This window comes from Malaclemys terrapin, chromosome 1 (assembly GCF_027887155.1).
Source record: "Malaclemys terrapin pileata isolate rMalTer1 chromosome 1, rMalTer1.hap1, whole genome shotgun sequence".
NCBI classification, from domain to species: Eukaryota; Metazoa; Chordata; order Testudines; family Emydidae; genus Malaclemys; species Malaclemys terrapin.
The window spans coordinates 310461543-310481329 of NC_071505.1; the positions used below are offsets into that span (position 1 = coordinate 310461543).

General features: G+C 40.6%; 1 protein-coding gene across 2 annotated transcripts in view; it reads left to right on the forward strand.

The window, feature by feature from the left end:
- Nucleotides 1-19458, forward strand: part of MIPEP (mitochondrial intermediate peptidase) — a 117043-nt gene extending 97585 nt beyond the window's left edge. For both annotated transcript variants that reach the window (XM_054015425.1, XM_054015426.1), the window contains exons 17-19: nt 9125-9246; nt 12101-12174; nt 19234-19458. In XM_054015425.1, coding sequence (XP_053871400.1) covers nt 9125-9246; nt 12101-12174; nt 19234-19331 — 294 coding nt within the window. In that variant the 3' untranslated portion in view covers nt 19332-19458. The remainder of the gene's footprint in view (nt 1-9124; nt 9247-12100; nt 12175-19233) is intronic.
- Nucleotides 19459-19787: the final 329 nt, after the last annotated feature.

Sequence of the window (19787 nt, forward strand, 5' to 3'; positions counted from 1 at the left end):
CCTATCAATAAAAATTTTTTGAGCACTCACCCCCAATATATGTATATTTATTTATGTATAAATTATATACATGTACTACTATACTAATATATTATGTACATTATAAAACATACACAAAAATATAAATTAAAAGATGAGTTAAAGATGAAATAAACAATATTTTTAAAATATGTTTTTATTTTATTTATTAATGGTACAAAAAACCTTTGCTCTCACAAAAATATTATTAATAATATTTTTTAGTAAGAGCAATGTGATTCAATATGCTTCATTATTTCTGAAAATCTTGGTTTAACACTTTGTGATACAGTGATTCGAAGGTCTGGATTAGGGTTAGGGTGCGGAAGGGCGCTCAGGGTGGGGGTGCGGGCTCTGGGAGGGAGTTAGGGTGCAGGAGGGCGCTCAGGGTGTGGGTGTGGGAGGAGGCTCAGGGCTGGGGCAGGCAGGAGGTGCAGAGCACTTACCTGGGGAAGCTCCTGTTTGGTGCAGGGGGTGTGCAAGTGGCTCTGCGCAGCACAGCTCCTCTCCCATGGTCACGATTCTGGGAGCTGCCCCCTCTCCTCCTCCCCCCCGCCCTCCAGCAGGCAGGTCCACCCGGAACGCAGGGGCTGCAAGGCCCTGGGCTAAGGGGGCACCGGGGCCCTAGCTTGTAGCTCTAAAGCCTCTTTCGGAATGCAGCCGTGCGAGTACGGGCCAGAGGACTCAGGAGGAGCAGGGGCAGCCACACAGCCCGCGGCTGGAGAGAAGCGGCGCTTTCCCCTTCAAAGCTGGCTTTGAAGGGTAAAGCACCGCTTCTCTCCAGCTGCTGGCTGCGCAGCTACTCCTGCTCCTCCACATGCCAGAGGACTCAGGGCCACATTCCGAAAAGGGCTTGAGAGCTGCAGGCCAGGGCCCTCTTTGCCCAGGGCCCTGCAGCCCCTAAAGCCCCTGCATTCTGGGTGGCCCTGCCTGTGGGTGGGGGCAGCTTCCCCACTCGCTTGCTCCCTCCCTCCTCTGGCCACCCTTTTTTCCTCCAGCGGCGCTCCTCCAGCCCAAAGGAAGAAGGGCTGCTAACAGCCTGGCTTATAGAATGGCTTTTATAATTAGCCAGGAGCTCGTTGATGACTTTCAGCAGTTTTTCCACCTCATGCTGACGCCCAACTTCATGGGCCGTAGGAGTAGCAGCACCAAGCTGGCGCCAGATCTATGGCGTCTCCACCCAATGGTCCCTGCAGGAAAGAGGAGCTGGCTGTTCATCTGCTTGCATCTACTGCCAGGGATAAAAATTTAATTGGGAAGGGAGGGCCCCACCAAATATTACCTCCACCAAATATTTTTGCTTATGGAAACTATTTAGCAACTCTCCTGCTAAGATTTAATACAGTAGAAATTTTAAATTCAAAATAGTAAATGAAGGGGAAAAAGTATTTACGTCGTTAATGTTGGATCTTGTAATATTTACCCTGTGATTTGTCTTCAGACTCGAAACTGAATGGAGACATTTCATCTGCTCTGAAATAGTTTAAGATTTATGGAGACTAAATAACAGCACAAACTTTCAAAGAGCATTTTGAAAGGTTCAGGCACTTCTCGAGGACAAATCAAACAGTGTTTGGCTGGATTAGCACAATCACTTTGAGTTCTTTTCTTCTAAAAGGAAATTGTAGTCTAAACAGTTACGACATTTTACAGCACTAATGCCGTTAAATGAAAACAAAGACTAGCTATAGATCAAATGAAAACTAGTTAACAATGGGAATGTAATAAGTTATTCAGTGCTATTTGCAACTCATTTTCCCTTCTACAATTTTGGTTTAGTCTCGTAAGGACTATGGCTGAATTTTGTATTAATTGATTTTGTTGTACTTTTGAACATTGCTAAATCTGAGAATTCAGTCTAGTCTTGATAGGTATAGGCTGGAAACATCTTTAACCATACATAACTGAAGTATCAGCTAAACTTTAAAGGATATCACTTATTAATAGGTTGTAGGAAATTGTAGTAATATCTTTAAAGTGTTGTTCCATATACTAAGAATGCAGCAAATGTGTATCTTCATTTAAACTCCTAATAAGACTTACAATTTATTTTAGTTAAAGTAAAACAGGGTTTTATATTAGAAAGGATGAAAAGCCATTGCATATAGGATTTTGGAAATTCTTCAGACAAGATAATCAGGGAGGATTGATGGTATGTTGATAGAAAGCAGGCATCTTTAACTAATAATTTCAGTGGATCAGTCACGCACCTTTATTTCTGTCAGCTATACTGTACAAAAAACAGGCAGTAACATGACCTGCAGATGGCATATTATCATAACCCCTGGGCTATGCTATAGAATACACTGTTATTTAATAAACTTCTGGAATGTCTTCATGGAACTTTTTCATAATTATTACATATATTCCTGTAGTAGATGATGTACTCAGAATCTTCATTAACTTTCTTGCAGCTTAACAGAAACATAACCTGTAATAAAAAGTGCGTCCTAATTGTGTATGTCTAGCCTGCAGGTTTTCCAACGGGGTAATTCATGTGTCAGATTTTTTTTATTGATATGGAGAAATAATTCAGCCCTGGAAATTGGAAATAAAGAGGATTAACTGAGCATTAACTGAGATCTACTGAGAGCTGGAGTAGGGGAATTGGTAATTGCTGCAAGGAGGACAGTAATTAGAATCTATTTTGTGTGGGGAGGTTACAGGAGGTTGGGGGAAGAGAATGGTGACATACTAAAACTACTTGTGTTCTGCAGTGAGACAATCTGGCCTCAGACTTTTTGCCTGGTTACTAAACACATTTTAAAGTCCAGCCTACACTGAAACCTAGCTGGGGGACAGCTATGTTATAATCAGGTTTCTTGATGTGGTATTTGCAGAATGAACAAAACTTTGGTTATATTATTTCATTAGGTGGTTTGGGTTAGACTTATCCAATAGTAATTGCCAGGATTATTTCCTTTTCTTAAAATCAGTGTGGCACTTGCCACACTAGGGATATAACTCCATTTTTTACTACCAATCCAGTTGTCCATAGCTTTATTTAAAAAAAATCCTTTGGTACATTGAGTTTATAGCTAATTCTTTTAATACCCTGGAATGTATGTCATATCCACTGGCAGTTTTTAAAATATATTCAACTTTTGCTAACATTCCATTATCTGTTCTTGTCTCTTTAAGTTATATTATATGCCCTCATCATTGTAGTATCTGAGCACTTTCCAAGGTGCATTAAGTGATGTGACTGGCTAGCATCTGTTATATGTAGTTCTTTCCTTATCTCTTCCTCTTCCAAAGATGAAGTTGTGTGGGGATTTTTTTTTACTAATTATATTAGCAAAGGCAAGGCCAAACAAGTGTATCTTGTGCTTGGAATGAAAAGTGATGCGCTTTATGTTGGTTCTTACATTGGGAGTTGGTTTCATAGTGTTGGACCAAGAAAGCTCTTTGTCTTGCACATTTGTGGTACAGTTTCATTTTGCCTGTGGAGTGGAGCTGTTGACAGTGGTCCTCATCCTGGAGCTATAGGTGATCTTTTAGTTACAATGGGCCCTGGCCATTGAGTGCCTTTGAGGTAATGAAGACATTTGGATGGTATTCTGTGGGAAGTCACTGTAGGAAATGGAGGGACAGTTCTATGTGTTCACAGTAGCCCGTGTTGCCGAAGAGACATGCTGCTGTGTTCTGTACTAGGTGGCGTTTATGAAGGCTATTGGAATTAATCCTTTCTGAGGAACATAAAACAGGATTAAGCATTTTCCTCTCATGTCAAACTCCTGAAAAGGGATTGTTTTATAACAGAAAAAGCAGATGTATTCTTTCAGTTTTTCATAAGCAGATATATTTGGAAATTATTAAGATTTTAGGCATGTGAAGAGTGATTCAACAGTAAAGCTTTTTCCATTCTTGTGAGAGCTGTAACCTTTCAAGCTGAAACTTCAAATCCTCAATCTGAAGACTTAATATAGAATAAAATAAAGACTGACATGTTTTCCTGCTTCAGGCTTCTAAAAATACTGGCCTTCTGATCTGTTTTTAAAATGTGTTTTCAGTTTAGTGATTATGGTTAAAATTAAGGGACGAGTTAGAAAAATTGTAGATGTTATGTATAAATGTTGCAACCGCAGTACTTTTCATTGCAAGCTGAAAAATCTGAATTCAAGCTGAACTTAATTTCAGACCCTGGACTGTAGGAGGTAAGAATAGTTGGAATCGGATAAAAAAAATCACTTCATTTTTAAGAGCTTGCACAAGATCGCTTGTAGTGTGATTTTTATATATTTCACTCTATCAAAAAATTAAAAATTGATAATATTTCAATGACATTTAGTGACTGTGGCTTTATGCCTTGCAAAACAATTTGAGTAGAAACCCCTCATTAAATGGTAAAGTCAAAGCAAGAAGAAAGTTTTTGACTCGTGCTGATATTGTAGGAACCGGGAGCCCATTTTCCAGTGCTCTGGGAGTTGCATGGCTAAATTCCAGCTCACTGCTTTTGAAAATGTACCCCTCGGGGTTTTATTTCTGGCTGTTTAATGCTGAACAGACAACATGCTGCTAACTCCTGTTTTTCCTCATCCCCTCACATGGATCTGGATCATGGAATTGGCCACAATTCTTTCCCTTGATTTGAGGCAGTAGGACTGATGATAAGCCACAGTTTTATCCACCAGAAGGCCAGCATTTCGTTTGACCCCACTCCGGTCTCTGTTCTGTGTTAGGTCAGAAACGCACCAGCACTAGATGGAGCACAACAAAGCAACTCTGTATATTTCAGCTGTCACCACTTTGATCAGGCTGCCTCTTCCCACTCTTATATTTTACTTCTGGTGCCTTTCACTCTTCTGCTTAGCCTGCCTCAGCACTTCATGGCAGCAATGTCAGGAGCAGGGAGCAGACACCTATGGACCATGGATTCTGATTCAAAGCATCTGCAAAGCTACCTCATTTCCCCCTCATTCAAAACTTTCCCTATAATTTCTTTGGCATGATACCTACCAAAAAAATTGACAATGGTAGGCCACTGGTTTGCTGAGACCACTGCCTATCATGCTGTCCAAAATTGTCTCATTGTATCCTTTGTGACAAAGTTCCTCCTCTGCCTTGGTGGGTCCTGCGCTTTCTGGCGGATTTGCTTGCCTCAGAGGTTCACGGCAGCCTTCAGTTTGGCTGCTTTTGCTAGAGGCTCAAACATGCCATTCACTCAGCTGACCTCATAGCTGGCCAGCATGGGGGAAGCGGAGAACAATCTCTGCAGTCTCTGTCCCACCAAGTGGGTCGGGGACAGACCAGATCCCTTTCCAGATATGACCTTCCCCTCTGGTGTGTCTCACAAACCAGGTCAACTCCTCCTTTGTCAGACAGGGAGTTGGAGGAATGGGGGGGAGCCCAGGCCCAGCCTCTACACCAGGTTCCAGCCCAGGGCCCTGTGGATAGCAGCTGTCTACAACGTCTCCTGTATCAGCTGCGTGACAGCCACAACTCCCTGGGCTACTTCCCCTTTGCCTCCCCCCAGCACCTTCTTTATCCTCACTGCAGGACCTTCCTCCTGAAGCCTGATAATGCTTGTACTCAGTCCTCCAGCAGCAGACCTTCTCACTCACTCCTCCTTGTGCGTCTCTCCCACCCCCACTAAATGATGCAAGGTTCTTTTTAAACCAGGTGTCCTGATTAGCCTTTGTGCCATAATTGATTCTAATAAGTTCTTAATTGGCTCCAGGTATCTTAATTAGCTTGCCTATCTTAATTAATTGGTTCTAGGAGGTTCCTGATTGCTCTAGGGCAGCCCCTGCTCTGGTCACTCAGGGAATAGAAAACTATTCATCCAGTGCCCAGTATATTTGCTTTCTACAAGACTCCTGCACCCCACTGGTCTGGGTCTGTTACACCTTGTACTCCCCAGTAGTCTGACCCGTGCCCCAGGCTGCAGAGGAAGGCGAAAAACCCCCAGGGCCTCTGCCAATCTGCCCTGGAGAAAAATTCCTTCCTGACCCCAAATATGGCAATCAGCTAAATCCTGAGCATGTGGGCAACACTCACCAGCCAGACACCCCGGAAAGAATTCTCTGTAGTAACTCAGATCCCACCATCTCTAGTGTCCCATCACAGGCCATTGGGCATATTTAACATAGTCCCCTAATGGGAGATTTCTCCTTTCCATATTAACCAAGAGTTAACCCTTCTTTCTGTCAGAACCTCCAAAACAGGAGAGGATGTTTCATTCCCTAGACATTATTAACACAATCATCCAAAACACAGGGCTTGGTAGTGATAGGGGACTTCAACTACCCAGACATCTGTTGGGAAAATAATACAGCAAGGCACAGATTATCCAACTAGTTCTTGGAATGCATTGGAGACCATTTTAATTTCAGTAGGTGAAGAAAGCAACTAGGGGAGAGGCTGTTCTAGATTTGATATTGACCAATAAAGAGGAACTGGTTGAGAATTTGAAACTGACAGGCAGCTTGGATGATAGTGATTATGAAATGATAGCATTCATGATTCTAAGGAATGGTAGGAGAGAAAAGAGCTAAGTTCCCTCCAAGGCTGCGCAACAGCCTATTAAATGCTGCGCAGGCGCTCAGGACTGCAGCGGGGAGAGATGACTCTCCCCCAGCCCGGACCTGCCGCAGCCGGGGGAGAGGCACCCCTCCTCCAGCCCCGGTCCGGACCTGCCGTGGCCAGGGGTGAGGCACCCCTCTCCTGGCCCCAACCCGGCCTGGACCTGCCATGGTGGGCAGAGGCACCTCTCCCCGCTGGCCCCAGCCCAGCCCCGGACCTACTGTGGCATGGGGAGAGGCCGGGGTCTGTGGTCCCAACCCCAGAGCTGCTGTGACAGGGAGAGGTGCCTCTCCCTCTCTTCCAGCCCAGGTGTTGCTGCAGGAAGAGAGAGCTGGGGGGAGTCTTCTCTCCCCGCCGTAACCACAGAGCAGCCTGCACCCCAAACCCCTCATCCCCGGCCCCACCCCAGAGCCCGCACCCCCAGCTGGAGCTCTCATACTCCTGCACCCCAACCCTCTGCTCTAGTCCTGAGCCCCCTCCTCCACCCCAAATCTCTCATCCCTGGCCCCACGGCAGAATCTCCCCACACACCTCAACCCTGAGACCTCTCCTGCACCGCAAACCCCTCATCCCCAGAACCCCCAACCCTCTGCCTCAGCCCTGAGCCCCTCATCGCCAGTCCCACCCCAGAGCCTGCACCACCCGCAACCCAACCCTCTTTCCCAGCCTGGAGCCCCCCTCCCACACTCTGAGCCTTTCGGCCCCACCTCCCCCACATGAAGAGAGTGCACTTATAAAGTTTGCAGAAACTACAAACCTGGGAGGGGTTGCATGTGCTTTAGAGGATTGTTTTGAATTTTAATCCTATCTGCACAAACTGGAGTAATGGTCTCAAGTAAATAAGATGAAATACAAAGTACTAGGACAAATACAAAATACTCCACTTAGGAAGGAACAATCAATTGCACACCTACAGAATGGGAAATGACTGCCTAGGAAGGAGTACTGCAGGAAGGGATCAGGGGGTTATAGTGGATCTCAAGCTAAATATGAGTGTAACACTGTTGCACCCCCCCTCCCCCCAAAAAAACTACTATCATCATTCTGGGATGTATCACCATGAGTGTTGTAAGCAAGACACGAGAAATAATTCTTCCACTGTACTCAGCACTGCACTGATATTGTGTCCAGTTCTGCGTGTTACATTTCAGGAAAAATGTGGACAAATTGGAGAAAGTCCAGAGAAGAGCAGCAAAAATGATTTAAAGGTCTAGAAAACATGACCTATGAGGAAAGATTGAAAATATTGGGTTTGTTTAGTCTGGAGAAGAGAGGACCAAGGGGGAGACAACAGTTTTCAAGTACATAAAAGGGTTTACGAGGAAGAGGGTAAAAAATTGTTCTTCTTAACCTCTGCGGATAGGATAAGAAACAGTGGGTTTAAATTGCAGCAAGGGCAGTTTAGGTTAGACATTAGGAAAAACTTGCTAGCTATCAGGGTAGGTAAGCACTGGAACAAATTGCCTAGGAAGGTTGTGGAATCTCTGTCATTGGAGGTTTTTAAGAACAGGTTAGACAAATGTCTGTCAGGAATGGCCTAGTTGTTATGTAGTCCTGCCTTGAGTGCAGGGCACTGGACTAGGTGACCTATAGAGATCCCCTACACTTCTATGATTATCATAGATCTCTGATCCTGTTTGAACAGGACAAATGACATCTTTGAATTGACTCCCTCTTTGTTTCCTGAGAAGGAGCCAATAAGGGAGAAGCAGTTTCTTGTTGATCCATTGCTAGATAGAGCCATCTTACATTGAAGAAGCATATAAGACTGCAGAGAAACAGTATGTCTTTTCAATTTACTTCTACTGCTCTTTTCACATTACAGGCAGGGGAAATCTGAGAACATAAATTCTGTTTCTATGTGAGTAGAGCTGATCATTTCAATTTTCCAAGGTAAAGAAATGGAGCCAAATAGGGAAGTACTCTATTTAAGTAAAAGAGAGGAGTCCAGCAACACTGGAATGAGACATAAAACTAAGTAACAATTTATAGACAAATAACAGTATACTTACAATCTGCTATAAATATACAAACAAATCTGTGAACAATGGTATGTCATGTGGATATAGTTCATTTACCTCTGAGCTTGTACTTTGGCATGTGGAAGATGTACTTTACATATACAAGTCTCTACTATAATTTTGTTTTTGGCAAAAGCTCATGGATTTAACTTTTTCAGGTGTGACACTGTAATTATCCATGTGGAAAAATGTGGTGTTAATTGTAACAAGTGAATTGTGGTTTTCTTTTAACACCAAATAGAAACAATGTGAATATTATTAAATGTCTGAGTTTTTTACTGGTTACAGTTTTCTGTGCCTTTGATTCTGTTTGCTCATAATATTAATTATAATGATTAGCATTGGAAAAATGTAGTCTTTAGCTCAGAAAATATTTATTAGAATGAGGTTCTACACATTAGTTTTTCTTTCATTGTTTCTCCTTAATACTGTCAGATTTCTGTCAATGTAATATATGAACCAATTCAGTATATAACTCTTGCAATCTTTGATAAAAAGTTCTCAAAATAATCAGAAGGATATAAGTGATGTGATTTCCATCTGTTTTCTTTTCCCGATAGGCATGGCAACTGAGATTCAGCCATCTAGTGGGATACGGTGCCAAGTATTACTCCTACCTCATGTCCAGGGCCATTGCCTCCATGGTATGGAAACAGTGTTTTGTGCAGAACCCATTTGACAGGTAAAAAGAGAGAGTGCATGAAGTAGACCTGAATGGCGTGCTAACTCTGGGAAGCAGAAAATTTGCTTGTCGTACTTATAGCAACATTTAGATTTTTTTATGTCATTTTAGTTGTTTTTTCTAAATATGTTGATTTTAAAAACATAGCAAAATATAACATAACCACAGATGATAAGATGAATTGTAGGACATGTTCACTGATGCAAAGAATACGGCATCAGCATTTTAAAATGTAGGTGCCAAGTGGGAGGCACCAAAATCCATATGTAGTCATCTAATTAAAGAGCTTGATTTTCAAAAGTGTTAAATACCTGTAACTTCCATTTGACATAGAAGAAGCTGTCAGTATTAAACAAGCTTCTTGTCATCACCTTCAAAGCTCCACATAGCTCTTCATAGTTCTCTTCCCTTTCAAGCTTTGCATTGCATCCCTCTGCTCGGCTAGTATACACAGCTTTATCTGCTTGTTTATTAGTTTCTCATCCAGTCTCCTCCGTGCCGCCTTCTGTGCAGTATCCTGTGCATGATGCAGCCTCCCTGAGCTCATCTGCAAGACTCCCTACCCTGTCCACATCAAAGTCACTCTTGAAGACCAATTTTGTCCTGCTTCTTACAATCAGTTGAGCTGACTTGTACATCAGTTGCCTATTCTGCTTCTCTTAGGGCTGGTCTACACTGGGAGGGTGGGGTGGGATCGATCTAAGATACGCAACTTCAGCTATGAGAATAGCGTAGCCGAAGTCGACGTATCTTAGATCAACTTACCTCCCGTCCTCACGGCGCAGGATCGACATCCGTGGCTCCCCCGTCGACTCCGCTTCCGCCGCTCGCTCTGGTGGAGTTCCGGAGTCGACGGGGAGTGCGTTCGGGGATCGATTTATCGCGTCCAGACGAGACGCAATAAATTGATCCCCGATAGATTGATCGCTACCTGCTGATCTGGCGGGCAGTGTGGACTTACCCTTAGCCTCTTTCTACTAGTCTGTCTCCTTACGGTGTGAGCTCCGTGGAGCAAATACTGTTTCTTCCTGAATGTTTGGGAAGCACCTACCACACTGTAGGTACTACCATAAATAAATATATTTAATAACAGCCTATAAGCAAATAAATTCACATGTTCAAATATATTTGAAACTGTTTGCCTTAATTTGTAAATCTTTTTACCTGAATGTGTTATATTTGGCTGATATCAGAGAATCTAACTGTTTGTTTGTTTTGTTTGTTGGATGAAACTTCCAGCTTATCTAGACAAACTACACTGGAGGGTATTGCTTATTTGTACTGGGGTAGCACAAAATTTGAACATCTTGTGAGCTATCAAAATCTATCAAATCTCACTACAATTGAGAAAGTACCTTTTAGGACTTTTGTCATCCATTTTGACATCTATTTTAGTTTTGGGCCAAAACTGTATTTAACATTCAAATAGTGATTTCCTAAAACAAGGAAGTTCTGTATTTGTTCAGGATGTGTGCCACTGGGCGGCAATAAGCAAAAGCATTTCCTGATGCATTTAGAAAACTGTTATTTAAATGTGGCTAGAAACTATAGCAGTGTAGTTGTAGCCTTGTCAGTCCCAGGATATTACAGACACAAAGTGGGAGAGGTAGTATCTTTTATTGGACTTCTATTGGTGAGAGAGACAAGATTTGAGCCACACGGAGCTCTTCTTATTTCAGAGCTAGTGACCATTTCTTGTCCTTGGAGGGTCTCATTTAATAACCGAAAAGGCCAGCACAAAATATAAGCAAAACCTTTATCCCCATGTCTGACTCTCAGCTCAATCTTAGCTTATTTGTTCCATCTGAGTCCACTGCTTGCCTCTGTCCAGGGCCAAGCCCTTTACAAGCAGGTCCCTTTCCTAGAGTCCATGGACTAGAATCCTTTCCTAGAACTAGGTGTCTACAGAGGCCTGCCAACTGCAGCTGTTCTCCAGGAGAGGTCATATTTCTTGATAGACTGGGCTTCCTGCCACCATTTGGGAGATTTGTTTGCTGGGACCAGGTTTTCCTAGTGGCCTGCCAATTGTAGGTCTCATTGTTGAGATCTCCTCTCTCTAGGAGCGGTGTATACATTCTAGGCTCCTTACCCCAGTGAGCTGTCCTGGGAGTTTCCTGTCCCTAGGAGCTCACCTTCTCTCTGTGATAGCATTATGTCTAGAAGCACTTTCTCCCCAAGAGTACCTAGCTTAACTAAGCTCGCTTAACTTTTTTATTAGGTCCAGTGCTCATTTACTTTAATAACCACAGGGCAGTCAGTTACTCCCAGGTGGGCCTTCAGAAGGCAGTGGTAGGCAGACTGCGTTCTGATTCCCATGAAAGGGACCAGTCGCCCCATGACAGTGAAGAAGTGGGATATTGCATGCAGGTAAGGAAGAAAATCCACAGTAGAAATGGAATCATTAGTTCTTATTTGTATTATTTTGACAAATTGACTTTTTTCATTTTAAAATCTTATGTCATATTCTTCTTCTTTGGATATATTGGCAAATGACAAATTCCAAACTGTTCTTACACCATAGCTAAGTGTTCTAAGCAGTTATATCAGAGACTTATTAATTTGCCCCTGACAACAGTGAAGACTTAACAAGTTCTTTGCAAAGTACAATATTGCATAAAAACAACATAGTTTTTGTAAATATTAAATCTATCTAGCTTAGATCATTCTTGCATAATTTTAAACAGTGTGCATTTCTCTAATCAGTATATGATGAAGGCAGCTATTGTCTAAAGGTGGCAGGTTTAATAGATCTATAGCTGTGTCTGTTCTGTAAAGAAACCAGAGACAAGTGTGACTGAAAGCTGAACGGGTTATGTATGCAGGTGGCTGTAATATTATCTGTCTTTTCCTTCAGGGCAATGGGTGAGCGTTATCGCAGAGAAATGCTGGCACATGGCGGTGGCAAAGAGCCCATGCTCATGGTTCAAGGTAAAAGAAAAAGGAGGATTGTTTTGTTTCTGTGACCTTCCTCCCCCTGTTCTGCCCTCTTTCCCCATTGCAAATATTAGTGGTTGCGATTAGATAGCAATAAATAATTTAAGAATATTTCCCTATCCAATCCTTTATACTTAACCAAAGTTTTCATAGGATTTATTAAAGGGGATATGTAGAGTAGATTTACCTAATTTAATAGACTAGATCTCAAATAATGCTTCATGGATCACTAGAACTCATGGTAATACCAAGAATGAAATATTTTGAGATCCAAACAGCAGGGGAATAAGATGTTGGAAAGGAATCTCTTTCAGAGTGGTCCATAGAATTCAAAGGTACCAGTCAGATGCTCTGAAAAAGGAGAGAGACACCACCATTAATTTTTTTTAAGTTCATTTTACTGATTTTTACCTATATATTAACTGACAGGCCATCATTCTAAGTATTGCTGATGTGGAAATAGGAAATCTTTTGTTCAGTGTCACTTTGATAGCACCAAAGCAGGTCAGGTAGTGTCAGCACTTTGATAATGCACTCTCAATATAAAGGGAGGTTGAAGATTGTAACAAAATTTGGTTTTGATCAGTATCCCTCCTAGAATCCCCTTCTCGTATTTATTCCTTTTGGTGCAGACAAGAACATAAACTGCATTCTTAAATCAAGTCTCTGATTCAAATATTATTTGAATAAAGAAATCTACAAGATGTTTCCATTTATGAAGCACATGAAACCATACATAACTGCACATGAGTTTTCCCTTCTGTTGTGGGAGTACATCATTTCATTTGCTTATATTTCCAGACAAAAATATATTACTGTTGAGTTGCGGTTGAGAGTATGTATCAGTAATTTTAGGGTAAAATTCATTCCTGAAATGGTATATTGATTCCAAAAAGAAGCATTATAATTTCAGGAAATTCAGCGTTAAGGTTACATTTAAAATAAATCCAAATATGTTTAAATATAGAAATGTACAGTTAAGGCACCCTGACATCCATAGCTCTGCCATGCATAGGGGGCAGTATGGAAAAAAAGTCATATAGACTGTTGTAAGGAAAGCAGATAATGGGGGAGAAAAGTAAGCATGGTCACTTGTAAAATGTAGTCTGTTTGCCTTTTCAAATTTTATTTAAATAAATGGAACCTTAAAAACTAAACTGAATCTTATTATGTCACATTAAGCACTATCGTAGTGGAGCTGCATTTAGTTTGTTGTTTGTACAGGCATCACAGTAATCAGATAACAGTACCTCTTTCCTATTTGTCAATATGAGCATAATTGATACTTGCAGTAAGAATGCTGAATAACCAATCAGCATTATGCAGTGATAAATTCACTGGCACCATGCATACTTACCTAATTTTTTCTAGTTGTTCTTTAAGATGATTTTAAAAAGAGAGCTTTTAAAGATGGATGAAATCATACAAATTAGCAGAGAAAATCGTCTCTTCTTTTCACTTAATGTAGGGTTCTTGTTTTAGTGCTAAAATAGTTCATCAAAAAAAAGGGGGGGGGGGGGCAAAACATGTCCCAGTAGAGGGATGGAATAATTGCCACTGAAAATGAAAACCTTTATTGAAATGAAATGGTCCAGTTTTGATTTGTCACCCTGACTTTTCATTTTATGCCACACCCATGTGAGGTTAGGTAGTTCCTTTGCTTATCTTGCAACAGTTATGAATACTGTGGACTGTACGTATGTGAAAGCTTTTTACTCTCCTGTCCCCATCATTCTATATTTAGTACAGGAATAAGATTTTAAACCGAAAAGTAATGTCAGCTACTCTAATGTGTTGTCATTCCTTAATATCATCCAGTTACCCTTTTCAGTGAGCTTTTTGTGTCTCTCACCATCCTCCTCTTCATTAAGACATTCCAAAACACTGTTCCTCCCAAAAGACATTCCAAAACACTGTTCCTCCAACTGCAGAAATGCTATTTCCACACACCTCCTCCAAATACATCCTTTACCACCAAGCAATAGTGACCTCTTGCTGACACTACTTTCTTATGGGGGAAGTTTCAGTATTCTCTGATAATAGGTGCCACATTTCACAAGTCTAAATTTTCTAGGCTCTGATTTCAAGATCTAACTTTTAGATAGAGTTATGCTTGTGCAAGTCTGACTACTGGTTAAACACACACACAAAACTCTTCCCTTCTAAAGCACGTTAATGAACGTGTCAGTGCTAAGGTGGCCATATTTAATCATTTCCATTGACTTTTTGGTAAAATCTCCTTCTTAATATGACACATTCTTTCACTTATTCACTTTCTTCATTGCAGTGTTGTAGTGTTGCTTCTCAGATTGTATCGTCTTTTCATTTTTATTTTTTAAATGTTTAGATATAGCCCTAGCTTCAATCTTTCTCTCACATGATCCTTCAGATTCACTGATGAGGAAGATATAGGACTCGATCCAACTTCCACTGAAATCAGTAGAGAGACTCTTTTTGGTCTGGGCCTTTAATTAAGGACCTGAGATTTATACATCTGTTTGCTTGAATTTGAATCCCACCAGTAACAGCAACGTGCATTACTATTTTAAAAGATGCAGTGTCACCATGAAGTCCTTTCAGAATCTTCTCATGATGTTAATTCTGTTGCATGACCAATTATTTACTAGATACAAATATGTACTGTAGGAACCACAAATAGAAAATAACTTCAGCTGTTTTGTTCAAGAGGCCATCATTTGGTATTTAAAGAAAAAAATACAGTTATGACATAAAATCCATTCGTTCACCTCTGCCAAGTGTCAATGTAGACATTATTGATCCCTGCTTTGCTTTGTATCATGAAATCCCAGTGTTCAGCACTTCAGAATAAATGGGTAGGATGGTGCTCAAGGGCCACATAGTGTAGTGGGTTGATCACACAGATGGAAGCCAGACCTGACTCTTTGTCTAACTTACCATCTTCTAATCTTGAGAGAGAGCACAAAGCGGAGTTCAAAACCTAACTGTTCTTTGTCTTTGAAAATCTGCCTCCTAGAGACTGATTTTAAAAAGTGCACTTGCAAAATAGATGTGAAGTTGTGTTCCTAAGCCATTCATACGATGACTGTATTGTAGGCAGATACCTAATTATCCACTTCTGTGCATGAATACCCAATATACATGTGCAAAGTAATCACATATGCAAATTAGGCATGTAGTTGCTCCTGTGCAATTTTGCAAATCAGGCCCTTATTATCTCTGTTTCTCCATGTGTAAAATTGTACTCACCTCTTGGAGTTATTGCAAAGATTTTAGATAATATTTGCCCATCTCGTTTAATGTATAAGGAGCTTATATAAATGCTAGTGCTTTTATAATATATCAGTTATGAACAGCAGTAGACATTGGCCGAAACTAAACAAGGCCAAAACAATTACGGTGTTTCAGAGGGACAGAGACCACAGGTTTTTTATAATTTTCCCAATTACAGGTGATTGAAGGTTATGGTTAACCATCCCCAGAAAGGGTGTGGTTAACCACAGGGCTGTAATGTGGAAGAGAACTTCAAAGCACAGAAGGAGAGCAACACAGCTGCCCTAGGCTTGGGAGAGACTGATCTGAAATGGGAGTCAAGCTGAAGTTACGAAATACACTCTCAGCTTAAAAAACTGCAACCGTCAGTCTTTGTGGATATCTCATTAAATAATTTAGACTGGAGTGTTGTGTGTGTACATATTGTAATACAGATATTCATGGAGTTTAAAGCCAAAAGAGACCATTATGATCTTGTATTCTGTCCTCTTCTATGCAGTAATAGATTCAAACACTGCAGTAGGATTATTCTAAATTACAGTGTTTTGGATCTTTACAATAGAATTTCTAGTACTTTATTTAATCAGGGAGTGCTCTTTTTGCATTGGTAGAATTTATTCTGCAGATATTCCTGATCCCGCCTCCTCTAATACCTTAAAAGCAGCTGTTGTCACAGGGCTGGGTGCTGTTGAAAGAACAACAACCATGCAGTATATCATTGCAGTGATTAATGAGAGACTTCCATTTGCATTCTCAAATGATGCAACTACAGTGTAGAGGGCCAATTAAAATTACGATTGTGTGTCTGATTCCGGAATCTTGAAGATGGGTATTTAAAATAATTTATTTGGAACAAAATCTGGTACTTTTCTTTCCTTTGTTATGGTCCTTTTAACCAATTTTGAATCTACATTAATATCCTTATGTAAGCCAATTTGAAATAATTCACAATGATTTTTAAAATAAGGTTTTTTAGACTGTTTAGCTTTATAAACATCCAACTATATTATAGTGTTCCCTTTAGTCACACATTTTATAATTTCCATAGGGTAGAATTTTTACTGTGTTGCTATTGTACTAAGGTAAGAAATAAGATTTACTTGAAGGTAATTCGCTCTTCGTTCCTTTTTTGAAAAGCAACCGGTACTGTATTTGTTTTCCTTTTTTCTTTGCATACCTGGTTGTCAGTTTTTCAAGGAGAATTGTCAGTGGTCTATAAGTTTGTCAGCTAATACTTTTGACACCTGGATGTATGTCCTCTGGACAGGCTGATTGTGTTGGTAATGAATTTTTAAAGTATTTTCTTACATATTCTTTGTCCATAGTTATTTTTACATGATATCAGAAAAGTCAATGTGTCCTCTTAACATGCTCCTGATCACCCTTTCCCATGGAAAATCTGGCAGGAAGGGGGTGCACAGTACTGGGGAAACGGTTCTGTTAGAGGGACAGGCCATAGGGATTTTGGTGGCTTGACTGCCCCTGTTCCCCTCACACAGCTAAGTTGCAATGGAGCTGTGCTTGCACGCTTGTCAGTTGGGAGCTGCCCCTTGAGGCCTCCTTACAGGGGTATTCCCACTGCAAAAAGAGCTGCTGAAAAATAATACCAGCTTTGGCTGTATTATTCGGGGCGAAGGGGGGTTCTCCATGGCTGATAGTGTGGCAATATACTTGTCCTCCAGCCAGCCCATCTCACTTGGGAGGAGGAGACCCACACACAGAGTGAATCTCTTCCATGCACAGAGCAAGTATCTTTGGGATAGAGTCAGACATCTTGCTGTTTGCAGGTCTTCATTCAAGATGGAGTTTGTTTTTCCATCCACCATAACTGATTTGTACAAACAAGTAGGTCTTTCTCTAAGCCGCACCCATATACTGTACTGCAAAAGTCGCTCAGTTGTCTTTATGAACTAAAGGTGCAAGCCACACCCTATTGTGCTAAAGGGAAAAGTAAGGAGTGTGTCAGGTTGTTAAAAATAACCATTTTTCTGCTCCTTTTGATATTGAAAATATCTGAATAGAAGTGTTACTTGACTGCATTTTAATTCTATCTGCAGTGTGAACCTTTTCTTTTTCTTTTAATTCTTGATATTAATCAACTGTGTCATGGCAGTTCACGTTGACACTTGCCGTATACACTTAAACCTAATTAAAATCAGGATGCTGTGAGATCCTAACTAGGAAAGTCTTTTAGTAACCATCCAAAATTGCCTGGAGACTTTCTTTCTTCTTGCTTTTTGAACTATTGTATTTAGCAATTACTTAACATACAAGAAACGTCTAATGAAGCCAGTTGGCTCCAGTCAGATTTTATTACAAGATGCACTGAAAGATTTTGTTTTTCATAAATGCTGCAATTATTATTCCCACTGAAACCAAATGGTCTAAGGATGTGAAAGAATGTAAGAAGATGTGCACTATGTGTGCCTATAGTAAAGGGTTGAGCAAGGTTATATTTACATTGGTAGTTTTGTCAGTAAGAATGTGAATCACTTCAAAGAACCACAGAGTTTATATTTTACACTAACTGGCTCTGAATTAGCTGTTTTTGACGTTTTCCAATACAAGTAATGTAATTTCCTTTTAAAGTGTTTAAAATATTAATAATTGATAAACTCACCCAATGCAAACTAATGCATTTTTATTACAGCGAAACAGCTGAAAATAATTTAGACAGTATATTCTGATGCTTTATAGAAAACATGTTTTTTCCTTTAAAAAATCCATTTTGAGTTGACTGTTTAAAATCTAAATTCCACTGCACACAGGGAAACTTTCTGATTTGAATAGATAGAATCTTCTTGGTTAATCAGATTAGAGCAAGGCAGTTAATTGAAATGACATGATTTATTTTTCCCCCCCAAGCAAAGAGTCTGCAAAATTTGCAAGTAAAATTTTGTATTCAGGAACAATACTATAGAGTCTTTACAAAGACCAGACATTTCTAAATTTGTGTAAAATAGGAACATAATTCTTGTATTATATAAATTAAACAAGCTTAGACCCACATGATCTTATTATTTAGTCAACACTATAAGGGTGTGACGCATTTAACAAGCCAGTAAGAAATGGTCCCCACCTTCAAGAAAGCTTGATACATGTTTTGCAGGATTGAGCCTTAAATTTGGACATAATAGGACAAGTGAAGACAAGAGAAATGAGATAGGGAGAGGAGAAGGTGTGACAGGATTTATATCCAGAAGGTTATGTGACATGCTTAGGTTATGCATGTATATTAATGATGGGGGAGGTGGGGGCGTTAATACCATGAGGGTTGTTAGAGAATGTGGAAGAAAAATGGAGTTTTCCAAGGGATAAAATGTAAATCTGTTTACAGTTTGATTTTTATATGTAGTACGTAGTGACAGTTTGATCATCTGGCATTTCTAAATCAGAGTAGGAAGGATGGTCTAGTGGATAGGGTTCTGACCTGAGACTCAGTAGATCTGTGATCAGTTCCCTGCTCAGCCACAGATTTCCGGAGTTACCAAAGTCATTTACTCTATTCTGTTCCTCATTTCCCTATCTGTAAAATGGGGGTAATACTTCCTGGCTCACAGTGGTGTTGAGCGGATTGTGAGGCTCTCAGATACTATTGTGATAAGGGCCAGATAGCTAGGTAGAAAGTAGATTGATTAAATAATCCCCATGTAGAATGGTCGCATGCTTCTTGGTGAAAAATCATGACAGCTGTACTGGAGCAGTACAGTATGACACACACAAATTAGTTCAGGTAAACGTTGTCAAGGCTTTCATGTTGATGCGATTCTCACTGCGAGTTTCTTGTGCTCCTTTCCATAGGTATGCTTCAGAAGTCTCCTTCTGTTGAAGACTTTGTGGACGCCCTTGTTTCAGACTTGGATCAGGACTTTGAAACATTCTTCATGGACTCAGAATAACACAGCTGTTCATTGAAAAGTAGAAACAAATAGCCACGGCAGTACTATGTCCATCATTGTTAAGACTGGTCCTCTATAAAAACAAAGTTATTATTTGTAGAATCTTAAAATAAATAGTTTGTTTTAATGGATTGTATGTGGTTTTATTTAAGAAGATGATGGGCTAATGTTTCAAGTGGACTTGTAGAAAGAAGACTGTTGGGAATATGCTCTTTGACATGTACCTTATGATTGTGTGGCTATCTGGAAATCCAACCCTTCACCAAGATGGGTGGTAGGAATGAGACCTCTTTCAGTACACAGTTATTGAATTCGGGGGAGGAATAGCTCAGTGGTTTGAGCATTGGCCTGCTAAACCCAGGGTTGTGAGTTCAGTCCTTGAGGGGGCCACTTAGGAATCTGGGGCAAAATCAGTACTTGGTCCTGCTAGTGAAGGCAGGGGTCCCTTCCAGTTCT